The 25,000-nt window shown below is 41.3% G+C and overlaps 1 protein-coding gene across 3 annotated transcripts in view; it reads left to right on the top strand.

The window, feature by feature from the left end:
- Positions 1 to 25,000, top strand: part of LOC143301407 (uncharacterized) — a 40,799-nt gene that overhangs the window by 614 nt on the left and 15,185 nt on the right. Inside the window, exons 2-8 of one of the 3 annotated variants that reach the window (XM_076615665.1) lie at positions 767 to 836; positions 9,852 to 9,918; positions 12,921 to 12,958; positions 13,956 to 14,027; positions 14,983 to 15,275; positions 16,654 to 16,903; positions 21,638 to 21,782. In XM_076615665.1, coding sequence (XP_076471780.1) covers positions 9,866 to 9,918; positions 12,921 to 12,958; positions 13,956 to 14,027; positions 14,983 to 15,275; positions 16,654 to 16,903; positions 21,638 to 21,782 — 851 coding nt within the window. In that variant the 5' untranslated portion in view covers positions 767 to 836; positions 9,852 to 9,865. Of the gene's footprint in view, positions 837 to 9,851; positions 9,919 to 12,920; positions 12,959 to 13,955; positions 14,028 to 14,982; positions 15,276 to 16,653; positions 16,904 to 21,637; positions 21,783 to 25,000 lie in introns of all 3 variants that reach the window. The other 2 variants (XM_076615664.1, XM_076615663.1) reach the window with 2 other exon arrangements.

Here is a 25,000-nt window from a genome sequence, read left to right as displayed (position 1 = left end):
AGTTGTTATCTGTGTCATCTTTGTGTGGTGGTAGTAATTGTTATTTGTGTCGTCTTTGTGTGGTGGTAGTTGTTAGCTGTGTCGTCTTTGTGTGGTGGTAGTAGTTGTTATTTGTGTCGTCTTTGTGTGGTGATAGTTGTTATTTGTGTCGTCTTTGTGTGGTGGTAGTTGTTAGCTGTGTCGTCTTTGTGTGGTGGTAGTTGTTATTTGTGTCGTCATTGTGTAGTTGTAGTTGTTGTTAGCTGTGTCGTCTTTGTGTGGTGGTAGTTGTTAGCTGTGTTGTCTTTGTGTGGTGATAGTTGTTATTTGTGTCGTCTTTGTGTGGTGGTAGTTGTTAGCTGTGTTGTCTTTGTGTGGTGGTAGTAGTTGTTATCTGTGTCGTCTTTGTGTGGTGGTAGTAGTTGTTAGCTGTGTTGTCTTTGTGTAGTGGTAGTAGTTGTTAGCTGTGTTGTCTTTGTGTAGTGGTAGTAGTTGTTATCTGTGTCGTCTTTGTGTGGTGGTAGTTGTAGTTGTTATCTGTGTCGTCTTTGTGTGGTAGTAGTAGTTGTTATCTGTGTCGTCTTTGTGTGGTGGTAGTTGTTGTTAGCTGTGTTGTCTTTGTGTGGTGGTAGTAGTTGTTAGCTGTGTCGTCTTTGTGTGGTGGTAGTAGTAGTTGTTAGTTGATGTGTTGTAGTTACAGGAGGTGGTGTTGTAGTTGCCGTAGCTCGCCATAGCAGTAAGAGTAGTTGTAATTGTCGTAGCTGTGGACGAGTTTGTAGACTGACAGTGGAAGTGTTGAGAGCAATCGCTGAACCAGGACGTGACCAGAGATCGCTTTCAAACAGTCATCGTTTCAGGTATTGTCTGTCTGTCCGGTTGTCTGTCTGTCTGTATCTTCTCTCTTTCACTCTCTCTCATCTCCCCTGCATGTCCGCCGCTGTCTCTCTCTCTTTCTTTTCATCTTTCTCTATATCTGTCCGTGTGTGCCCCCCCCCCCCTCCTCTCTCTCTGGTTAACACTATGGGACTCCGCCAGTGCGAACACCATAAATCCATTCTACATGAACGAGGGCTCAATCAAGCTGGTACTTATTATTAAAACGACTTTCAATCTGGGCTCAGACTATTAACAAGCGAATATTTTCCCATAAAGCGTAGGACAGAATTTCACAAAGGAATTGCAATGTGTGACATGTGTGATGCAGATGCATGATAATAACTAGAGCAGTTTCCAAGACGAAGCCAGGTGTCCCCAATGGATGTGACTATTGGATGTGATTACTGGATGTGACTAATGAATGTGACTATCGGATGTGATTACTGGATGTGACTAATGGATGTGATTACTGGATGTGACTATTGGATGTGATTACTGGGTGTGACTATTGAATGTGACTATTGGATGTGGTTAGTGGATGTGACTATTGGATGTGATTACTGGATGTGACTATTGGATGTGGTTAGTGGATGTGACTATTGGATGTGATTACTGGATGTGACTATTGGATGTGATTACTGGGTGTGACTATTGGTAGTGATTACTGGATGTGACTAATGGATGTGACTATTGGATGTGACTACTGGATGTGACTATTGGATGTGATTACTGGGTGTGACTATTGGTAGTGACTAATGGATGTGACTATTGGATGTGATTACTGGATGTGACTAATGGATGTGACTATTGGATGTGGTTACTGGATGTGACTATTGGATGTGACTACTGGATGTGATTACTGGATGTGACTAATGAATGTGACTATTGGATGTGACTAATGGATGTGACTATTGGATGTGGTTAGTGGCTGTGACTATTGGATGTGGTTAGTGGATGTGACTATTGGATATGATTACTGGATGTGGTTAGTGCATGTGACTAATGACTGTAATTACTGGATGTGACTATTTGATGTGATCACTGGATGTGACTAGTGGATGCGATTACTGGATGTGGCTATTGGATGATTAATGGATGTGATCACTGGATGTGATTACTGGATGTGATTATTGACTGTGATTACTGGATGTGATTATTGCCTCACACTCTCCCTCCATTCAACACTGTGGACTTGTGCCACAGGAGTCCAGACATCCTACTATGACCCTAAGGAAGGATCATGTTCCGGTTATGCACACACACACACACACACACACACACGCGCGCGCGCGCGCGCCCGCGCACACACCCCCCCCACAAAAACAACAACAAAAACACATACACACACAAAAAAAAAAACAACAGCAAAAAAAAACCCAAACAAAAACAAAACAAAACAAAACAAAAAAAAAACCCAACAAACTTACATTGGTAGATAGTATATACCTTTTGCTAGATATAATTACTTGTCAACATATCCAATGTTCTAGTGGCTCCCAACAAAACATACTTCGGCAAATTTTTTTTAACAAAGCACGGTATACCTGGTAAACTAAAATATAGACGTAAGTGAATATTTTCCCTGAACCAAGTTGTGTTTGTGGTTCACCAAACATCTAGAATCACGAAACAGTGGGACAGGAATGTTGTGGTTCGTGTTGAACACACTGATAGTTTTCATTCATCAATGAACTGCCTATTTTTTTTGGCCTTTGACAAACTGGTTATTGATTTAATGCTCCTCTCTTTTGATTAAGTTCTTTTGGTTGCACTTTGTGTGTGTGTGTGTGTGTGTGTGCGTGCGTGCGTGTGATATATACTACCATGGTCACACTGGAATGCCGACTGAATTCATAGTCAATACATTTAAAAATATTCAACAGATTTTTGACTCACTTGTGTAAACAAAGTGAGTCTGTGTTTTAACCCGGTGTTCGGTTGTCTCTGTGTGTGTGTGTGTGTGTGTGGTAAACTTTAACATTGCCATTTTCTCTGCAAATACTTTGTCAGTTGACACCGAATTTGGCATAAAAATAGGAACAATAAAGTTCTTTCTAGTCATCTTGCTTAAAACAATATTACACCTCTGGGATGGGCACAAAAAGATATAAAAAGAAGCCAAATTATATACAAACTAAATTTACTGTTATATTCATTTATTTATTTTATTCTTTAAACTTGGCACTTTGATCTGATATTCTGACACAACAACAAGAGCAGTCATTTTTATCATTTTTTGTTCAAACAGGAACTTCTTTTGCTAAGCATGGAAGTTATATTTATTTTGCATGTCTTTGGTGCAGATAGTAAAAAAGGGAAATTAATCTGTAATCAGTGCTAGGGGGCTTAATTTGCTTTAAACTGATCTTTCTCATCTTAAACATTACATTTTGAAATTATACTCAATACATAAAAAGCTTGTGTGATTTACTCTCAGTGTACAGGGTTTCACTATGTTCATTCACCCAAGTGGTCTTTTTCGGAAAATACTAAAATCAATACCATGAGTGGACTTTATAGACCTATTGACAGAGCCCTGAAGGTCATTGGCAAAAATCAACTGCGTACACATATTTATACATATTCAAAGCGCGTATATTGGCTGAGCCCTGAAGGCGCGTGCTCATATTCTTCGCGAACGCGAACGACACCATTTTGTAGCAAGTTGTTGACCTGCCCGTTCAATCCTATATTCAATCAAGAATACACGATAACATGTGATGGAAAGTTGGAGAAGGAGACCGTTAAATATTTATTCAGAGAAAGATTTGTGAACGCCTCATCACTTACTGGATTATGCCCCAAACTGCCATAAAAATATCCACAGGATCAGCCGGAATTCACAGTTAAAGATAATAAACCATGAGAGTTAATAGCCTTGAATTGATGAAACGTAAAAATTTCCAGTCTTGACTTTTCTCAAAATGAAGTCCTTTTCACTTCATACGAAGTTTAGAAGTACTTGTACTTGGCTCTACAAGGTATTAGTTTAACAAAATACTCAATTATCATATCAACTTTAAAACTATAAAACTAGAATGAACATAAAAGAGAAATTGAATCGACCTTGTCAACAGGTTGCAACTTAAACTTGTACATCTATCTAGATCCAGAGAAAACGGCTAAATGTTGCAGTGTGGTTGCGGCGATAGCCACGTCTTCTTTACCGCGGACTTAAAAAAGAGTAGGAAGGAATTTTTTGTTTAATGTCCCGTCACACATATCGGTGATTGAAGACATTTTGTAAAAGTATTTATGAATACATCTGAGTATTATCGGTTAGAAGGGGTGGGAGATGTGGATGAATGGAGGGTTTGGGGAAACTGGGCAAATGAGGGTAAACATGTGGGTGAAATTTGAAAGAAAAACAAAACAAACAAACAAAAAAAACCCCTCTAAATACAGTTACAGGAAATTACTTAAAGGACTTCGTAAAAGATAAGTCGTTAAACTGACAAGCGAAACAACTGATAATGAATGCAAAAAGTCAAAAACATCAACGTTCTCAGTCACTTGTGAAGACACACTTTCGTGTACAAAAGGCTTCATCAAGCTACAGTGAAAAATTATATGCTCAATTGTCAGGTTATTAAAGCATATACACTTGACATTAGAACAATACTTGGTCCGTAATGAATTTGATAATAGTCTGAGAGCTAAGCTCAGAATTGGTCTGCGAATCGGACCAAAGTCTGAGAGAGTCAACTGACGAGGTTTTAGACTTGAATTCAAGCACCTATAAAAGTCTCTTTCTAGTATATTGCTTATTTCCTTGTATGACAATGGGCAATATACTTTTATACTATCTATATGATTTTTTGCTCCCCTTTTTGCTGCCCTATCTGCTTGGTCGTTATAACGGAATCCAGTGTGGGATGGTATCCAACAAAAATCAACATTTGTACCCTTCACAAATAGGGAGTGCAATAAATACCTAATTTCAAAAAATAAATCTTCTCTTTGATTATTCTCAAAAAGGAGCAAACCTTTTAAGACAGATTGAGAATCAACACAAAATAGGATATTACTTATTATGATTGGTATATCAACAAGATGATTTAAAGCCATAAGGATGGCCACCAATTCAGCTGTAAAAATTGAATGTCCCTTACCTAAATAATATGATTTTTCTGTTTTTAGGTCAGGAATGACAAAAGCAGATCCTGCACTGCTATCATCCAGGACCGAGCCATCAGTGTAAACTTTTAAATGATAATCAAAATTTTCTTCTAATTCAATTCTGACAGATGCTGCTATTATATGTGGAGATTCTCCTTTTGTTGTGTCAGAAGCACATACGTTTGCTTTTGTTAACTCCCAGGGAGGGACAGGTGGTACCAGAACACGAGGTGCCATATCATGCAAATCAATGTCTGAAGAATTTAGAATATCTGACACATATGTGCGAATGGTTTGTAGATTTGAATTATTTTGCGCATTTTTTTGGAAAATCAATATCAGACCTAATATTTAATTCCTCAAAATCATCCACTGCTGTACATCTCACAATATATTTAGCAGAACTTAATTTTCTGATTTCATCTAATGGTAGAATACCCGCAAGCTTATAGGCTTCTGAGGTCTTAGTATGCACAGGTACCCCTAAAGCCAGTTTCACAGCTTTACTGTCAATTATTCGCAGCTTATTTAGGAACGTCGGCGGGGCAGAAAAGAAAATTTCTTGACCGTAGGTCAATCTTGATCTTACGAGAGATGTCGCTAAATGTAAAAGAATTTTGGAGTCTTGTCCCCAAGGAGAGTGATTTACAATTTTTAAGAAATTTAAACTTTTAACTGCTTTAGTCACCATTGAATCAATGTGTTTCTTCAGGGTTTAGTTTTGAAGTAAATAGGATCCCAAGAAATTTGATTTCCGACTTGAAAAATATTTCACGTCCTCCTAAAAAAAGCGTGGTAGTTTGCTGGGATTATAACCATTATTAAAGAGGATCAAATGTGTTTTTTCTACAGAAAACTCAAAACCATTAGATTGCATATAGCTACTCAGTCTATCGAGTTCACCCTGAAAATGTTTCTGTACATAATTTATGTAATGTAGGCTTGTCCTTTTCCTCAAGGATGTCTGAATCCATATAGCAATATCATCAGCATATTGAGCCAGCTTGGTAGATGATGAAAAACATGTATGTAAATCATAAAGCATAATGTTGAACAACAATGGAGAAATAATGGAACCCTGCGGGATTCCCATGTTTATAGGCCTAGAGGTTGATAAAGTTACTCCCACTTTTGCCACTATATATCTCCCACTTAAAAAGGATTTAACATAGACATAAACATGACCCGACAGACCACTTTCTTTCAGCTTAAATAACAGTCTGCTATGCCACACTCGGTCATAAGCTTTAGTAAGATCGAAGAAGGACGCAAGGATACTTTTTCGCTTAGAAAACTGTTTTTTAATTTGGGTAGTGAAACGGGTCAGATGATCAATTGTAGATCTTCCTTTCCGGAATCCAGTTTGAGCTGACGGAATTATGTTATTTTTGTCACAGTAATACACCATTCTAATATTTACAATTTTCTCCATGACTTTCCCAACGTGGGAGGTAACCGAAATAGGTCTATAACTCGAAGCTTCTGTTCGAGGTTTACTCTGTTTTAATACAGGAGTTACAAAAAAGAGTTTTCAATTGTCCTTAAAGATTTTTTGAATGCCCAAGATACACCAGAATAATATGATTTAAACAGCGTTCTCACTGTGAATACCGTAATTGACTTATCGCCCTTTAAAAAAAGCATGTTTAAATAATATATTTTTGAACGTCAGCTAAGGAGCCCCGATAATGTAATGGGTAAGACAGTTTCTTCTCACCCGAACACGCAGGGTTTGAATCTACCGTTAGGACTCTTTTTTTTTCTTTCTTTTTTTCTTTTAACCCAAAGCTTTATAATAATAAATACGGAACACAATTTAACGATTACATTTAAAAAAAAGTATATCACAAGTGAGTCTTGAAGGCCTTGCCTCTCTTGTTTTTTCTTTCAATGCTTACTTTACATTAACAGATCAATAATTATTCGTTGACACCTGGATTCCATATGACACAGAGCTTTATCTTGGACTAGGCATTCATGTGGTGCCTATTTCTGCTCAAATTTGTTAAACTCCATTGTTATCTAAACACCATACTTGTGAACTTCATACACCTTTTTAAGATCTTTCATCAACATTTGTGGTGTTGGTTTTACTTTATTGATTCTACATTTGTATGTAAAGAAATGGCTACCAATGAAATATGTGAGAAGCAGCCATCAGTTTTTGTTTTATTGTCATATCCAAGCTGAGATCAAGTCTATCATGATTTGGACATTTTTCTTTAAAGTATCTCATAAATTCTCTAACATTATTGCACATGATTACATCCCCATAGATTATGTAGGATTGTCTTTTTGTCTTAACAAAAATTTAGAGCAGATAACACTACCATATTCATCAACATGAAATTTGTCGCAAAAACACAATAATTAATTCTAATCTGGAAGAAAGTGGTATTTTTGACAGACTCACATGTGGAGTTTTATGAGTAAGAATAGCAGCAGAAATTTCACAGAAAATGCGCTACTTTCAAGCACACTGAAACAGACTAACAACATGAACTTTAAGACATGACATGAAAGAGCAACACGTATAGCGTGTAGATTTGGCTCAACCCACTATGGGTCATTTGACATGGTCACCACAAAACCAATGGGTCCTTTTCCAAACTGATGGGTCAGGAGAAGTATCCCTTTCTGTCACCACCATGGGCAATCCTCCACCCCCCACACCCCCACCACATAATATGTATTCATGGGCAGTGTCTACCACATTCCGCTTTGTGTGTGTGTGTGTGTGTGTGTGTGTGTGTGTGTGTGTGTGTGTGTGTGTGTGTTTTGTTGTTCTTGTTGTTGTTGTTGCTGATCTTGTTGTGGTGTTGACTGTTGCAAAGGAATGGTTTCTGTTGGAGCATACATGCATGTATGTGTGCACTTGCACTACTCTGGATCAGAAAAACAACAACATTGAAACAATCAACACACACACACACACACACACACACACACACACAGAGAAGCCAACACACGCACCGATTCCTAGAATCACGTCTTCCCGCCACACACACACAAATGTACATATACCCATCACAGGATACATAACGCACAGCCTGTTCTGAATCATTACATAATGTTTAGCCAGATGTCATGAAACAAACTGTGAGAAAACAAAGTGGGCAGTAAGTGTTCTGAGGAAATCCGTCTTCGTGGAAGACGACCTGCGAACCACGGTCAACGGACAACGCCAGGGGAAAAAAAATCATACTGCAGGCCTCCCTCTTCATAATTATGTAATTCCTCTGTTACATGGTTCGTCATGAAATGTAGACCTCTCAGTTCAAGATTATGTCACCCTTCCATTTAAAGGTTGGTCATACAATAAAGACTTTCTACTTCATGGTTATGTCATCCTTGCATTTGAAGGTTAGTCATATAATACAGGCTTTCTACTTCATGGTTATGTCATCCTTGCATTTAAAGGTTAGTCATACAATACAGGCTTTCTACTTCATGGTTATGTCATCCTTGCATTTAAAGGATAGTCATACAATACAGGCTTTCTAGTTCATGGTTATGTCATCCTTCCATTTAAAGGTTAGTCATACAACACAGGCTTTCTAGTTATTGGTTATGCCATCCTTCCATTTAAAGGTTAGTCAAATAACACAGGCTTTCTAGTTCATGGTTATGTCATCCTTCCAAATTAAAGGATCAGTCATATAATGTAGGCCTCTCTGTTCCAGATGCTGTAATCCTTCAGTTACAGGGTTAGTCATGTAATGTAGGCCTCTCACTTCAAGATCGTGTAATCCTTCCATTAAAGGATTAGTCATATTATGTCAGCCTCCCAGTTCATGATTATGTAATCCTTCAATCAAAGGGTTAGTCATACAATGTAAGCCTCCCCGTTCATGAATCTGTCATCCTTCAATTACAGGGTTAGTCATACAATGTAGGCCTTCAGTTCAACATGCTGTAATCATTCAATTACAGGGTTAGTCATACAATGTAGGCCTTCAGTTCAACATGCTGTAATCCTTCAATTACAGGGTTAGTCATACAATGTAGGCCTTCAGTTCAACATGCTGTAATCATTCAATTACAGGGTTAGTCATATAATATAGGCCTTCCAGTTCAACATTCTGTAATCCTTCAATTACAGGGTTAGTCATATAATATAGGCCTTCAGTTCAACATGCTGTAATCCTTCAATTACAGGGTTAGTCATACAATGTAGGCCTTCAGTTCAACATGCTGTAATCCTTCAATTACAGGGTTAGTCATATAATATAGGCCTTCCAGTTCAACATGCTGTAATCCTTCAATTACAGGGTTAGTCATATAATATAGGCCTTCCAGTTCAACATTCTGTAATTCCTTCAATTACAGGGTTAGTCATATAATATAGGCCTTCCAGTTCAACATGCTGTAATCCTTCAATTACAGGGTTAGTCATATAATATAGGCCTTTCAGTTCAACATGCTGTAATCCTTCAATTACAGGGTTAGTCATATAATGTCAGCCTCCCAGTTCATGATTATGTAATCCTTCCATCAAAGGGTTAGTCATACAATGTAAGCCTCCCCGTTCATGAATCTGTCATCCTTCAATTACAGGGTTAGTCATACAATGTAGGCCTCCCAGTTCAACATGCTGTAATCCTTCAATTACAGGGTTAGTCATACAATGTAGGCCTTTCAGTTCAACATGCTGTAATCCTTCAATTACAGGGTTAGTCATACAATGTAGGCCTTCAGTTCAACATGCTGTAATCCTTCAATTACAGGGTTAGTCATACAATGTAGGCCTTCAGTTCAACATGCTGTAATCATTCAATTACAGGGTTAGTCATACAATGTAGGCCTTCAGTTCAACATGCTGTAATCCTTCAGTTGCGGAGTTTGTCATGTAACGGTCATGTTCTGTCTGTACACAGAGGTACCCGAGGCCATGGCTTTACATCCTGGTCGCCTTCTGATCCTGTTCCATGTCGTGTTCACTTTGTGAGTATTCCTTTGTGTCATGGCTTTCTCTCTGTGTGTGTGTGTGTGTGTGTGTGTGTGTGTGTGTGTGTGCGCGCGCGTGTTTGTGAAGAGCCATTTTTTCTTCTTTTCTTTTCTTTTTTTTTTCAAAGACGGATGGACAGCAGCCCAGACTGGAATGAGAATGGCACAATGCAATGATTCATCTTCATACTGGGAATACCAGTCACACGCACGGCTTTCGTGCTTCCGTTCCGAAACCCGCTTGTGCGTGTGTGTGAGCATGTGGGTGCTTCCGTTTCGACACCCGCTTGTGCGTGTGTGTGAGCATGTGGGTGCTTCCGTTCCGAAACCCGCTTGTGCGTGTGTGTGAGCATGTGGGTCTTTCTGTGTTTATGTGAATACGTAACTCCTATCAATGACGCTTCATGTTTTGTGTTTGTTAGTTAGCTAGTCTGTTTGTCTTTCGTCGTGTGCGTGTGCGTGTTTCTGGATCATGAACGGTTATTCCGTTGAAAATCCGGATCCAGAAAATCACAATTCAGTAATGTTTGGGTTTGAAGACAGCATGACATCGTTTTTTCTTGTTCACATTTAAAAGAAAAATATAAAATTCAGGATAGAACACACACAGTGACTCTAACTACACCATCGACATGCTTACTACATATGAATATATCAAAGTGGATACTGATTTAACTAGAATGAACATAAAAGAAAAATTGAAGGGACTGTGTTGTAGTTTCTGTAAGCCTTCGAAAACGGATCCCCGCAGATCTGGAGAAAACGGCTACATGTTGCGGTGCGACGGCAACATCTTCTTTACCGCGGACTTGTAAAGAACGTCTTAGACAATTGAGATATACCAAAATAACATGATTTAACAAGCGAAGCAAGGCCTTCAAGACTCACTTGTGATACACTTTAAAAAAAAAGTAATCGTTAAAATGTGTTCTGTATTTGTTATTATAAAGTTTCGGGTTAAAAGAAAAAAGAAAAAGAGTCCTAACGGCAGATTCGAACCCTGCGTGTTCGGGTGAGAAGACTCACTTGTGATACACTTTTTTAAAAATCTAATCGTCAAAATGTGTTCTGTGTTTGTTATTATAAAGCTTCGGGTTAAAAGAAAAAGAAAAGAAAAAAAAAGTCCTAACGGTAGATTCGAACCCCTCGTGTTCGGATGAGAAGAAAGTGTCTTATCCATTACACTATCGGGGCTCCTCAGCTGACGTTCAAAAATATAACATTTAAACATGCTTTTTTAAAAGGCGGTAAATCGATTGCGGTATTCGCAGTGAGAACGCTGTTTAAATCATATTATTCTGGTGTATTTTGGGCATTCAAAAAATCTTTAAGGGCAATTAAATATTCTTTTTAAGTCCGCGGTAACGGAGACGTGGCTATCGCCGCAACCACACTGCAACATTTAGCCGTTTTCTCTGGATCTAGATAGTTGTACAAGTTAAGTTACACCTGGTTGACACGGTCGATTCAATTTCTCTTTTAGGTTCATTCTAGTTTTATAGTTTTAATGTTGATATGAAAATTGTGTATTTTGTTAAACTAATAACATGTAGAGCCAAGTACAAGTACTTCTAAACGTCGTATGAAGTGAAAAGGACTTCATTTTGAGAAAAGTCAAGACTGGAAATTTTTATGTTTCATCAATTCAAGGCTATTAACTCTCATGGTTTTTTTAACTGTGAATTCCGACTGATTCTGTGGATATTTTTATGGCAGTTTGGGGCATAATCCAGTAAGTGATGAGGCGTTCACAAATCTTTCTCTGAATAAATATTTAACGGTCTCCTCCAACTTTCCATCACATGGTATTGTGTATTGTCGACTGAATATAGGATTGAACGGGCAGGTCAACAACTTGAAACAAAATGGCGTCGTTCGCGTTCGCGAAGAATATGAGCACGTGCTTTGAATATGTATAAATATGTGTACACAGTTAATTTTTGCCCATGACCTTCAGGGCTCAGCCAATAGGTCTATAAAGTCCACTCATGGTATTGATTTTATTATTTTCTGAAAAAGACCACTTGGGCGAATTAACATAGTGAAAGCCCTATACACTGAGAATAAAACACACAAGCTTTTTATGTATTGAGTACAATTTCAAAATGTAATGTTTAAGATGAGAAAGATCAGTTTAAAGCAAATTAAGCCCCCTAGCATTAATTACAGATTAATTTCCCTTTTTTACTATCTGCACCAAAGACATGCAAAATAAATATAACTTCCATGCTTAGCAAAAGAAGTTCCTGTTTGAACAAAAAATGAAAAAAAAAGGACTGCTCTTGTTGTTGTGTCAGAATATCAGATCAAAGTGCCAAGTTTAGAGAATAGAAAAAATATAAATTCAGTTTGCATATAATTTGGCTTATTTATTTATTTTTTTGTGCCCATCCCAGAGGTGCAATATTGTTTTGAACAAGATGACTGGAAAGAACTGAATTTTTCCTATTTTTATGCCATATTTGGTGTCAACTGACAAAGTATTTGCAGAGAAAATGTCAATGTTAAAGTTTACCATGGACACACAGACACAGACAACCGAACACCGGGTTAAAACATAGACTCACTTTGTTTACACAAGTGAGTCAAAAATGACTGAATCACATCGAATACCGTAATCGTTTAACGACGCCATTGGTAGACACGCCTTTAGTGCTGTGTGAGTAAGTCTGCTTCCTCTCCATCCGAATATGCTTGGTTCGAACCTACTGTTATGAACATGTTTAATTTTGTAGCTATTTTCCCTTCGTCTCTCTGTCTATCTCTCTCTTTCTATCTTATTCTGTCTTTCTCTGTGTCTGTCTCTGTCTCTCTCTTTCTGTCTTTCTCACCAAACTCATCTGCATCTCTGTTTGTCTCTCTCTCTGTTTCTGTCTTTCTGTCTGTCTCTGTCTGCCAGTCTCACTTTCTTTCTCCCTCTGAATTCCTCCCTCCCTCTGTCTCTCTCTTTTTTTGTCCTTTTGGTTATGGACTGTTTGGTTCTAATCTTTTTTTTTCAGAATTAAAGAAAACCACCAATACACATGCACGAACGCAAGTGAGTATATATTCCACCAAGAAAACTAAGAGAGAGAGAGAGAGAGAGAGAGGCATGACTGGTATTTTGTATTCAACAAAGATTTGCCGGGGGGAAGAAATAGAAACACCCATAGGTGCTGGGGAGGACCCAGAGAAGCACTGTCTCCATCCGCCCTTGGAACAATCCTGCACCACCCTTGGAGGCCTGCGCTGTGTTCACGATGGGTGCAGGCAGGCACAGGACACTCCATTAAGAATTCAAAGGACATAACTGCTCCCAAACAGAGGCAAAAGAGACCACAGGATGCAACTCGCGACAGCCTTAAAAGAAGTATCCCCATGGGTGTACCAGCAAGTATTTCATGACTGCAGAGCCCACCAGCAAAATACACCACCCTCCAGCTGCTGAGCACACCCCACAGACCAAACCGCCCCTGCCGGCAGACGGATGAAGACAGTGCCACTCCAGACACAGCCATACGGTCTTATGTGCCCTCAAGAAAAACTAAGAGAAAACTAAGAGAGAGAGAGAGAGAGAGAGAGAGAGGTAGGATTGGTATTCAACAAAGATTTGCCGGGTATTGTTCTGCTGACATTCTGTTGTTGTGGACCTGTGAGAACTTGGAACATCATTGTCTTACCATGTACCTTCTAATGCACAAAGTATATGGATTTTGTATCTGTAAACTCTTGACTGAATAGAAATGTTGGGAAGCTATTACAAACAACAACAACAACAACAACAACACACACACACACACACACACACACTCACTCACACACACACACACACACATTATACGAGAGAAAAAAATTGCCGGGATGTAGATGTATGTATGTAGTATGTATGTCTGTAGATGAACTATATTTAAACGTATGGGGATGGTGTGTGGTGGGTGCGTGAATGTGCATGTGTGTATGTGGGGGAGGGGGGGTGGAGGGGGGGGGGAAGCGGGGTGAGATTGCAGACACACAATCATTCGTCGTTCATTCTGTTGCAATTGTTTTATTCACAGAAGACTGCAAGAGTACCTATCACTCCATGTGCTGGAGGCGGAAGGACTTTGAATTTGCTCTCTTTAAGTGGGGTGAGGGTCGTGTCATTGTTGGTTCATGTTGAATGTACATTTCGTTGTCTCCGTTCTTCCGTGCCTTTTTTTTGTCTCGTTTCGTTGACATGAAAATTATCAGTGTCTTTTCTGGGTTGTTTTTTTCTTTCTTCTTTTTCTTTCTTCATTCATTTATTTACACTGATTTGGGTAGGGAATGGGGGTGGGTGGGGGTTTCACATTCACGGTAACATTCCATCTTCGTTTCCTTCACGTTGTTAACATTTGCCATTCCACTTATTTGTCTCACATTCACGGTAACACTCCATCTTTATTTCCTTCACGTTGTTAACATTTGCCATTCCACTTATTTGTCTCACATTCACGCATATCAGCATACTCTTGTCTCTGTTTCACACGGGTTAGAATCACATTGTATATCAGTTGACTTTTTCGCACATTAATTACGCATGTAAGCACACGTTTGTATCTGAATGATAATTTTTAAGTATACCAGTAGTTTTTTTGTCTCACGTTCATATACGCATATAGCACATTTTTGTGTCACATCTGTTCACACAGTCTAGTGGATGTTTTTCTCACATGTACTCATGCATAACTGCACACTTTTGTATCACATCGATTCAAGCATATCGGTAGATTTTTGAAACCAGTTTTTCAACCTGATCTTGGTCTGCCTGTTCTTAAAGCCACATTGAACTCAACTGAACTTACACACACACACACACACACACACACACACACACACACACACACACACACTATTTAAATATTCATTTACTTTTTCTTCTTTTTTTTCTCTCAAGGCCTGACTAAGCGCGTTGGGTTACGCTGTTGGTCAGGCACCTGCTTGGCAGAAGTAGTGTAGCGTATATGGATTTGTCCGAACGCAGTGACGCCTCACGCAGTGATGTTTGTGATGCAGGAAGTCATGTACTTGAGATCAATGTCCTTGTGATGCATTCCTTTCCAGATTACTCGCGTCGGCAACACCTCTATCAAAATAAACTGGTCAGTGACAGACCGACAGGATGCCTACAAAGTGACATATTGTGCGGCACACAGGGGGAAACCCACTGCCTCAAGTTTCTCTACAAGTTGAACGGGGACAGCGGTCAGGTCGGCAACAACGAACTGCAGGTGCGACTGGATGACCTGGTCAGTCCATGCACCAAACTGCTGTGGAGGGCCAGGTCTTGGGGTGAGAGTATGGGTGATGAGTGGCACCCCGCCAGCGTGCCATTTGCCTTCTCCGGACATTTCCAGGTCAGGGATTGAGGAATGGTCTTTCCGGCACCCACACACACACAGACACACACACATGCAAGAACGCATGTATTCATACATGTACAACCCATTCATTCTTACAGCCATATCTTTCTCACAGAACACACAGCCTGTACTTATCTATCTCTGGCTTCTAATTCTGAGCCCGCACCCCTGCAGTCTGCAGTCCCCCCAAGGTTCCGCTCTAGGTCCCTTGCTTTTCACAGTGTACACCCAACTTTCTCTCAGTCACTGAAGCACTGTCTGTCTCTCACAATGCCTTTGCAAATATTGATTGGCAATACAGGAAACACTGATAATAACCCGTTAAGTTTTCCTTTGTGTTTTGACAGACACACACACACCACACACACACTCACACCACACACACACTACACACACACACACCACACACACTCACACCACACACACACATCACACACTCACTCTCTCTCTCAGAGAGAGAGAGAACGAACGAACGAACGAACATTTTTATTCAATAAAGGCCGTAGCCCCTCATGAAGGGGATCAGTGAACACAAATTGTTACATTCCAGAACAATGTGGAACAGAAAACATTTAACTACAATTCTAGCAATGCACATGCACACACAAAAAGCACAATTAATCACATATCAAACTGCGGATTTTGAATGCCTTATACAAGTATATAGCGAACTGTTTTACAATGGTTTCATTTGTTGATGACATTAGCAAGGAAAGTCGAAACAGAGATGGATGTCTATGATATTTTTGTGGAATTAACTGTAGCCTAAGGTCATTTAAGGCAGGGCAACGTAACACGAAATGAAGTTCATTTTCTTCAGCACATCTGCACAAGGGACAAATAATATCGTGATCATTCAATTTACTATAACGATAACGATGAAGAGAGAGATCGGAAATTCCAAATCTAAACATTGTCATAATACATTTCAAATGCCTATCCATCTTCATTGACAGATAAACCGGAAGTGAATGCACAGAAATAAACTGCCTATAAAACTCAAATCGATCGCTATCTTGAATGTGGTACGACCATACTTGCCATCTACAATCAATTAATCTATTTCGAAATGTACGGATAAATCCATTTATATCCCCTACTCCCTGCTGTAACCACACATAACCAAATCCCATTTCACATAACAAATTCGGTCAAGAGAGAGAGAGAGAGAGAGAGAGAGAGAGAGAGAGAGAGAGAGCATACCCTCCTACATACATTCAGCAGGTTGTATCTGCAAATTATCATTTAATGCATCTGATTTATTCATTTATGATTTCATTTATGTAATTATTAATTCATCTATTCGTCTATCTATTTGGTTCTTCATTTGCTATCTGTTGGTGATGGAAGTAAATTTCTCATACCCTTTCAGCTGAAGATTCAAGCGTTCAGATGCGATTTCAGCGAAGGTTTCCACAACAGTATTGAGGTGGAGGAGGATATTGCTGTCAGTGACATTCATTTTGAAGAAGAGAGCTGTGGAACCAGCGGTGGAATACCGCCTGACGAGGAGCCTTGCAAAGAGGTTTCTTCGGTGACGTCCACAACACCAATGACGTCAACTGTGACGCCACAGGGGTCTGTGACGTCAAAGGAAACCTCTGAAAGACCGACTCCAACAGGTGAGTGGAACGCACGTCGAGCGTCTGTGTCGTTTGTCATGTATGTGGGAACACACACACACACACACACACACACACACACACACACAGAAGGTGGTGGGGATGAAGAGAAAGACATGAAGACCAGAGTGACTCATGCATGTAAGGCTTTATCTCTTCGTGAACAAGAGGCTATAACTAAGACATGAGTAGGTGTTCCCGTAAAAAAAAATCATACCAACCTCCCTCCTGCCTCCCCACCCACCCCCCTCCCCAATCAAAATTGTCAGTGTCTGTACAACTGATTTCGGAAAAGTAATCTGCAACAGAAACGAGTGAGAAAAGAGCAGTAAAAGTTAGCAAACAAATGGGGAGGACCCGTGACGCAGTCGATCAGGCGTTGGACGTGATTCAGTGTTCATCAGTGATCAGGGTTTCGAGGTTCTGTTTCGGCATGGTGTTGTGTCCCTCACTCCAGCCAGGTGTTAGAGGATCGGGCCCTGCCTTCCTATCCCGCACCTTACACACCGTTGATGTAATGTCACTGCACTGATGACCGTGAAGCCCAACACTCGGCTTATATCACAGACTGACATAAGTTTACATTTGGACCAACAGCAAAGTGAGAGCTGTATTATCAATGGTTTCTCCAATCAATGGGAAATCATTTACAGCTTAGTCTTTTGTGAAGGACTATGACTCTCAAACTAGGAGGCAAAATTGCACTGGCTCTTGGTGCTGCAGCCTTGTGGGCTAGTTGGCCTTTGGGAACCATCCCAACGCCGACTGTCCTAAAACCCTCTTGGCTGAGAGAGTGGGGATGTAACTTGGGCAAGACACTCTCCACTATAATCAAATTCTAGCCCAAATAGTCGGAACAGCAGTTGCCTCCTCTGCTGTTCTGATGGTCATAGTCGGACACGACTGACTATCATATACCGTGAAGCGCTAAGGGACCTATAATCCACTACTTTTTTAACAGTAAAAAGAAACAAAAACAAACAAATAAAGCATCCACAAATATTTGTAAGGATATGTACAACTGCTTTTGCAAAGACTGAAATGGTTCATGGCAGGCATCCTTCAGGCTCGGGAGACTATGGAGTTGTGCTCTGGGTGGTGTTTCTAGCGCAGTGTGGGTTGTGGCTTGAAGAGCCGGTCCGAGAATGGCAGTCTCTCCCACACTTTGTGCAGACGAAGCCTGATGCTGGCCTGTATCTCAGACTCCCGGCCTTCCCGGAGACGTGGAGTGATGGCCTAGAGGTAACGCGTCCGCATAGGAAGCGAGATAATCTGAACGCGTTGGTTCGAATCACGGCTCAGCCACCGATATTTTCCTCCCCTCTACTAGACCTTGAGTGGTGGTCTGGACGCTAGTCATTCGGATGAGACGATAAAACGAGGTCCTGTGTGCAGCATGCACTTAGCGTACGTAAAAGAACCCACGGCAACAAAACGGTTGTTCCTGGCAAAATTCTGTAGAAAAATCCACTTCGATCGAAAAACAAAAACAAAAAGAAAAAAAAGAAGAAAAAAAAACAAAAAACAACAACAAAAAAACAGAGACAAACAACCCCCCCAAAAAAACAAAACAAAAACAAAACAAAACAAAAACAAAACAAAACAAAACAAAACAAAACAAAAACAAAAATAACAACAAAAACTGCATGCAGGAAAAAAGTACAAACAAGAGAGGCAAGGCCTTCAAGACTCACTTGTGATACACTTAAAAAAAAATCCAAGCTTTTTATGTATTGAGTATAATTTCAAAATGTAATGTTTAAGATGAGAAAGATCAGTTTAAAGCAAATTAAGTCCCCTAGCATTAATTACAGAGTAATTTCCCTTTTTTACTATCTGCACCAAAACGTTTGCAAAATAAATAAAACTTCCATGCTTAGCAAAAGAAGTTCCTGTTTGAACAAAAAATGATAATAATGACTGCTCTTGTTGTTGTGTCAGAATATCAGATCAAAGTGCCAAGTTCCGAGAATACAAAAAATATAAATATAACTAAATGCAGTTTGCATATAATTAGGCTTCATTATTTATTTTTTTTGTCCATCCCAGAGGTGCAATATTGTTTTAAACAAGATGACTGGAAAGAACTGAATTTTTCCTATTTTTATGCCAAATTTGGTGTCCACTGACAAAGTAATTGCAGAGAAAATGTCAATGTTAAAGTTTACCACGGACACACAGACACACACACACACACACACACACACACACACAGACAACCGAACACCGGGTTAAAACATAGACTCACTTTGTTTTCACAAGTGAGTCAAAAAATGGTTGGCGCTGTAGTATAGCGACGCGCTCTCCCTGGGGAGAGCAGCCCGAATTTCACACAGAGAAATCTGTTGTGACAAAAAGAGCAATACAATACAATACAATACAATCCTTCCTTGCCTCTCACTGTTGGGCAAGAGTCTCTTCAAACATGGAGATGCCTTTCTGCACTGTCTGCCTCCATGATATATTCAGAGGCTACAGCTTCTAACGTGTCAAGGTTTATGCCCAGGGTCTCCAGGTGTCTTTTGCAGACATCGTTTTAGTGTAGTTGGGGGTCTGCCTGCGGGGTGGTTTCCCCGAGCCAGCTCTCCGTACAGTAGGTCCCTCCATCACTCCTCTTTTGCAACATCTCCACTGGCTCCCTGTCTCACACCGAATAAAGTACAAGATCAGCACTCTATGTTATAGATGTTTTCACAAAACTGCCCCTTCCTATCTCTGCGGCTGCCTTTACCTCTACACTCCATCTCGCACACTACGATCGGCTTCGGATCCACTCTGTTTACGCATACCCAGATTCAAACACTCGACTGTTGGCCGCCGTTCTTTCTCTGTCTCTGGACCTTGCAATTGGAATGAACTTCCTCTTTCGCTTCGTCAAGTCTCCACACTCAGCTCTTTCAAGTCTGGCCTTAAAACCCACCTCTTCCCAAAATAGCCTCCCTTGCCTGCCTCTTCCTTGTCTTTAGTTTCTACAGTTTTAGAGTTATGCATGCGTGTGAATGACTGGTGCGAAAGCGCTTTGATTTGTCTCTGCACAAGATTCAGCGCTATATAAATACCATTATTATTATTATTATTACATCGTCCATTCGCACGACGTTTCCGAGCGAGTGCATTCGTTTTTGCTTCAGGATGGGTGTGTATGATGGGGATTCCAGCCTTCTCGAGTTGTTGGAGAATTTTTCCTGCCAAAAGATGTTGTGGGTGTGTCGGAGGCAGAGTATGTGGAAGTCGTTGAGCTTTCGACGCAGTGACCAAGCTTCTCTGCCCTGCAGGAAGGTTCTCAAGACACAGGCTTTGTACGCCTGGACCTTGGTGTGTTCTGTCAGCCTGCTGCCGTTCCGTACTCTGTCAGTCTGGGCATGCTGGTAGCAGCCTCGCAAATTGGGAATCTGAGATCGTTGAACCCAGGTACACAAAGTCATGGACAACTTCCAGTTGATGATGAAAACAGTTCTGATGTTGGGTGTGCAGTCCACGTCCTGTCCCATGACCTGTGTTTTCCGGAGACTGGTGGTAAATCCGGAGTCACGGCAAGCCTGGCTGAAGCGGTTCATGGGCTGCTGAAGGATGAACAGAGGAAATCAGGCAGGCATTTCTGCAGCTCACCTGACACAGGTAGGCACTCAGTGACGTTCAGGGACGTCTTTGATAACCATGTTTTCCCTGGGGATATAGCTCAGAGTGGTGCGTGCCATCTGCTGTGTCATAATTCCTGGACGACCTTGCCTGTGGTAAGCTTCAGAACGGTGGTTTTCTTCTGTGTGGGACCCAGTGACTGCTTGATTCCATCACACATCCCCGTGATGTTGCCTGTGTCATCTGCAGTTTGTATCTGGGAGCAGAGCTGAAGCCAGTAGTCGTTGGTGCATCGTCTGGCGCACTGTTGGACTTTGCTGCGGGCAGTCCTGAGGGCCAGCAGATTCTTTTCGCTGGGGCAGGCTTTGTACGCTGCTGGGGCGTGTCTCTTTTCCATGACGGGTGTCATTCCTGCAGAGTACGCCTCAAACCAGTCTGCCGATTTGCTGGTCATCTTGTCAGTGGTGGACATGGCAGCGTTGTTGATAGTGTCACTGAAGTGTCACCATCTTTCAAGGGCGTGAGCACTGAACGGGCCTGGGAGCGATTTTTCTGTCATGCACACACACGTACATTCCTCCATTTGGCCTGATCGCCTGTGTTGCTGGTGTCGATGCGAGGTCCGCGCTCTTCTTTGGAAGAAAACAGGAGCTTAGCTCCCACTTCCCCTTGCTGCAGACCTAGGAGTGGTCAGTGTCACAATCCGCACTCTGAACACTGCGTGGAAGATTGACACCTTTAACTCTCTCCATACGAACGGCGAAAGAGACGACGTTAACAGCGTTTCACCCCAATTACAATCATCAAAATATTGCAAGAGGAAGGCTCTTATATTGAAGAGGTGAATGTTGACAAAAAATACCACAATTCTTACGACGGAAGCTAAAGGTTGGGTCATTCAGACACCCACTGGACATCCGAGGGGTCTGTGTAGAGGAGAAGCGAGGACTGGCCGTACTGAGTGAGGTAAAGAGTTAACCGTAAGAAAGCGGGGGAAAAAAAAAGAAAAAAAAAGAGAAAAAAAAAGAGAAAAACTGTTGACGTATATTAATTGCCTTCGCAAACTACTAAACTCCACAAATCATTAGGAAGACAAACTCAGAATGTTTAGACTCTCCCTTCCTTTTTTTGTTGATTGAAATGTACCTTTTCAAGCGGCTGCTTCAGAGGAGAGGAAGGATGAAGAGGAGACGAAGGATGAAGATGGACTGTCGACGCCAGTGGTGGTGGCCCTGTCGGTGTGTGGAGGCGTGGTGGCTGGGGGCCTGCTGATGCTGGGCGCCGTCTGCTGCTGGAGAAGGTGAGAGCTGACTCACGGGGTCAAGGTCACTGCTTTGATTTGTTGTCGGCTGCTTCATATCTTTTGTTTGTTTTTTGCTTTTGTTTTATTTTGTTTGATTTCTTAATATTTCCGATGCTTTTGCCTACTGTTTCATGTATATACATGCAATATTGTGTTTGTTTTGCTATTTCAGTCCATTTATGTTGCTATTTTGCACAAACCAAGGGCAAGGTCCCTGGGCCTGACGAACGTGTTGCGTTCAGGTGAAGGTCAGTCATCTGATCTCTCTCTTCAGCCTGTGTGGATCAGTCATCTGATCTTTCTCTTCAGTCTGTGGATCAGTCATCTGATCTCTCTCTTCAGCCTGTGTGGATCAGTCATCTGATCTTTCTCTTCAGCCTGTGTGGATCAGTCATCTGATCTTTCTCTTCAGTCTGTGGATCAGTCATCTGATCTTTCTCTTCAGCCTGTGTGGATCAGTCATCTGATCTTTCTCTTCAGCCTGTGTGGATCAGTCATCTGATCTATCTCTTCAGCCTGTGTGGATCAGTCATCTGATCTATCTCTTCAGCCTGTGTGGATCAGTCATCTGATCTTTCTCTTCAGCCTGTGTGGATCAGTCATCTGATCTTTCTCTTCAGCCTGTGTGGATCAGTCATCTGATCTCTCTCTTCAGTCTGTGTGGATCAGTCATCTGATCTTTCTCTTCAGTCTGTGGATCAGTCATCTGATCTTTCTCTTCAGCCTGTGTGGATCAGTCATCTGATCTCTCTCTTCAGCCTGTGGATCAGTCATCTGATCTTTCTCTTCAGCCTGTGGATCAGTCATCTGATCTTTCTCTTCAGCCTGTGTGGATCAACCATCTGATCTTTCTCTTCAGCCTGTGTGGATCAGTCATCTGATCTTTCTCTTCAGCCTGTGTGGATCAGTCATCTGATCTTTCTCTTCAGTCTGTGTGGATCAGTCATCTGATCTTTCTCTTCAGCCTGTGTGGATCAACCATCTGATCTTTCTCTTCAGCCTGTGTGGATCAACCATCTGATCTTTCTCTTCAGCCTGTGTGGATCAGTCATCTGATCTTTCTCTTCAGCCTGTGTGGATCAGTCATCTGATCTATCTGTTCAGCCTGTGTGGATCAGTCATCTGATCTGTGTGGATCAGTCATCTGATCTATCTGTTCAGCCTGTGTGGATCAGTCATCTGATCTATCTGTTCAGCCTGTGTGGATCAGTCATCTGATCTATCTGTTCAGCCTGTGTGGATCAGTCATCTGATCTTTCTCTTCAGTCTGTGGATCAGTCATCTGATCTTTATCTTCAGTCTGTGGATCAGTCATCTGATCTTTCTCTTCAGCCTGTGGATCAGTCATCTGATCTATCTGTTCAGCCTGTGTGGATCAGTCATCTGATCTGTGTGGATCAGTCATCTGATCTATCTGTTCAGCCTGTGTGGATCAGTCATCTGATCTATCTGTTCAGCCTGTGTGGATCAGTCATCTGATCTATCTGTTCAGCCTGTGTGGATCAGTCATCTGATCTTTCTCTTCAGTCTGTGGATCAGTCATCTGATCTTTCTCTTCAGCCTGTGTGGATCAGTCATCTGATCTTTCTTTTCAGTCTGTGGATCAGTCATCTGATCTTTATCTTCAGTCTGTGGATCAGTCATCTGATCTTTATCTTCAGTCTGTGGATCAGTCATCTGATCTTTCTTTTCAGTCTGTGGATCAGTCATCTGATCTTTCTTTTCAGTCTGTGGGTCAGTCCACATGCTCTGACTCCCCCTTGAAACGTGTGCTTCCTTCGTTTGACATTGCTGAACTGAAAGGTGTGGTGGGTGATTCAATGAGATTGTGCATATGATTGTTGTGTTCTCAAATTCCCAAAAGGAGGGGATTACATTGCTGGGAATCTTAAAACCTTTCTTTAGCTCTCTCCGCAAGATGGACACAAGAGGAGACGAGCACAGAGAGACGACGGAAGGTTCTCACATTTAAGAGGTGGATAAAGACAAGAAAACCGCGTTTCTAACGGTTTCTATTATACCGCGTTTACACCGTGTTTCTGACGGTTTCTATTATACCGCGTTTACACCGTGTTCCTCACGGTTTCTATTATACCGCGTTTACACCGTGTTCCTCACGGTTTCTATTATACCGCGTTTACACCGGTTTCTATCATACCGCGTTTACACCGCGTTTCTAACGGTTTCTATCATTCCGCGTTTACACCGTGTTTCCTCACGGTTTCTATCATACCGCGTTTACACCGTGTTTCTAACGGTTTCTATCATACCGCGTTTACACCGTGTTTCTGACGGTTTCTATCGTACCGCGTTTACACCGCGTTTCTAACGGTTTCTATCATACCGCGTTTACACCGTGTTTCTAACGGTTTCTATCATACCGCGTTTACACCGTGTTTCTGACGGTTTCTATCATACCGCGTTTACACCGTGTTTCTGACGGTTTCTATCATACCGCGTTTACACCGTGTTTCTAACGGTTTCTATCATACCGCGTTTACACCGCTGTTTCTAACGGTTTCTATCATACCGCGTTTACACCGCGTTTCTAACGGTTTCTATCGTACCACGTTTACACCGTGTTTCTAACGGTTTCTATCATACCGCGTTTACACCGCGTTTCTGACGGTTTCTATCGTACCGCGTTTACACCGTGTTTCTGACGGTTTCTATCGTACCGCGTTTACACCGTGTTTCTAACGATTTTATCGCGTTAACACCGTGTTTCTGACGGTTCCTATCATACCGCGTTTACACCGCGTTTCTAACGGTTTCTATCGAAGAGTGGCCGTCCTGAGTGAGTTAAGGTAAAACTGATGCTTGTTGAACCTTTCGTTCCAGTGTTGTATTGAATCTCCGATTGAACTGAGTTTAGATTCAGGATGTGTGTGTGTGTGTGTGGTGTGTGTGTGTGTGTGTGTGTGTGTGTGTGTGTGTGGTGTGTGGTGTGTGTGTGTGTGTGTGTGTGTGTGTGTGTGTGTGTGTGTGTGTGACCCTGTCTCTCTCTTACCCCCTCCGTCTCTCTCTCTCTGTCTCTCTCTTACCCCCTCCGTCTCTCTCTCTCTGTCTCTCTCTTACCCCCTCCGTCTCTCTATCTATCTCTGTCTCTCTCTTACCCCATTTAGATGTAAGGGGTAAAAAGAATTGGGCTACAAATGTGCGTGTTTGTTTGTTTGAATATGGGTTTGGATATGTATGGTTGAGTCAGGGAGTTG

The sequence above is a fragment of the Babylonia areolata genome, chromosome 27 (genome assembly GCF_041734735.1).
Source record: "Babylonia areolata isolate BAREFJ2019XMU chromosome 27, ASM4173473v1, whole genome shotgun sequence".
NCBI lineage: Eukaryota > Metazoa > Mollusca > Gastropoda > Neogastropoda > Buccinidae > Babylonia > Babylonia areolata.
Note: the sequence above shows the minus strand (reverse complement) of the source record. Positions and strands in the feature narration are given on the sequence as shown.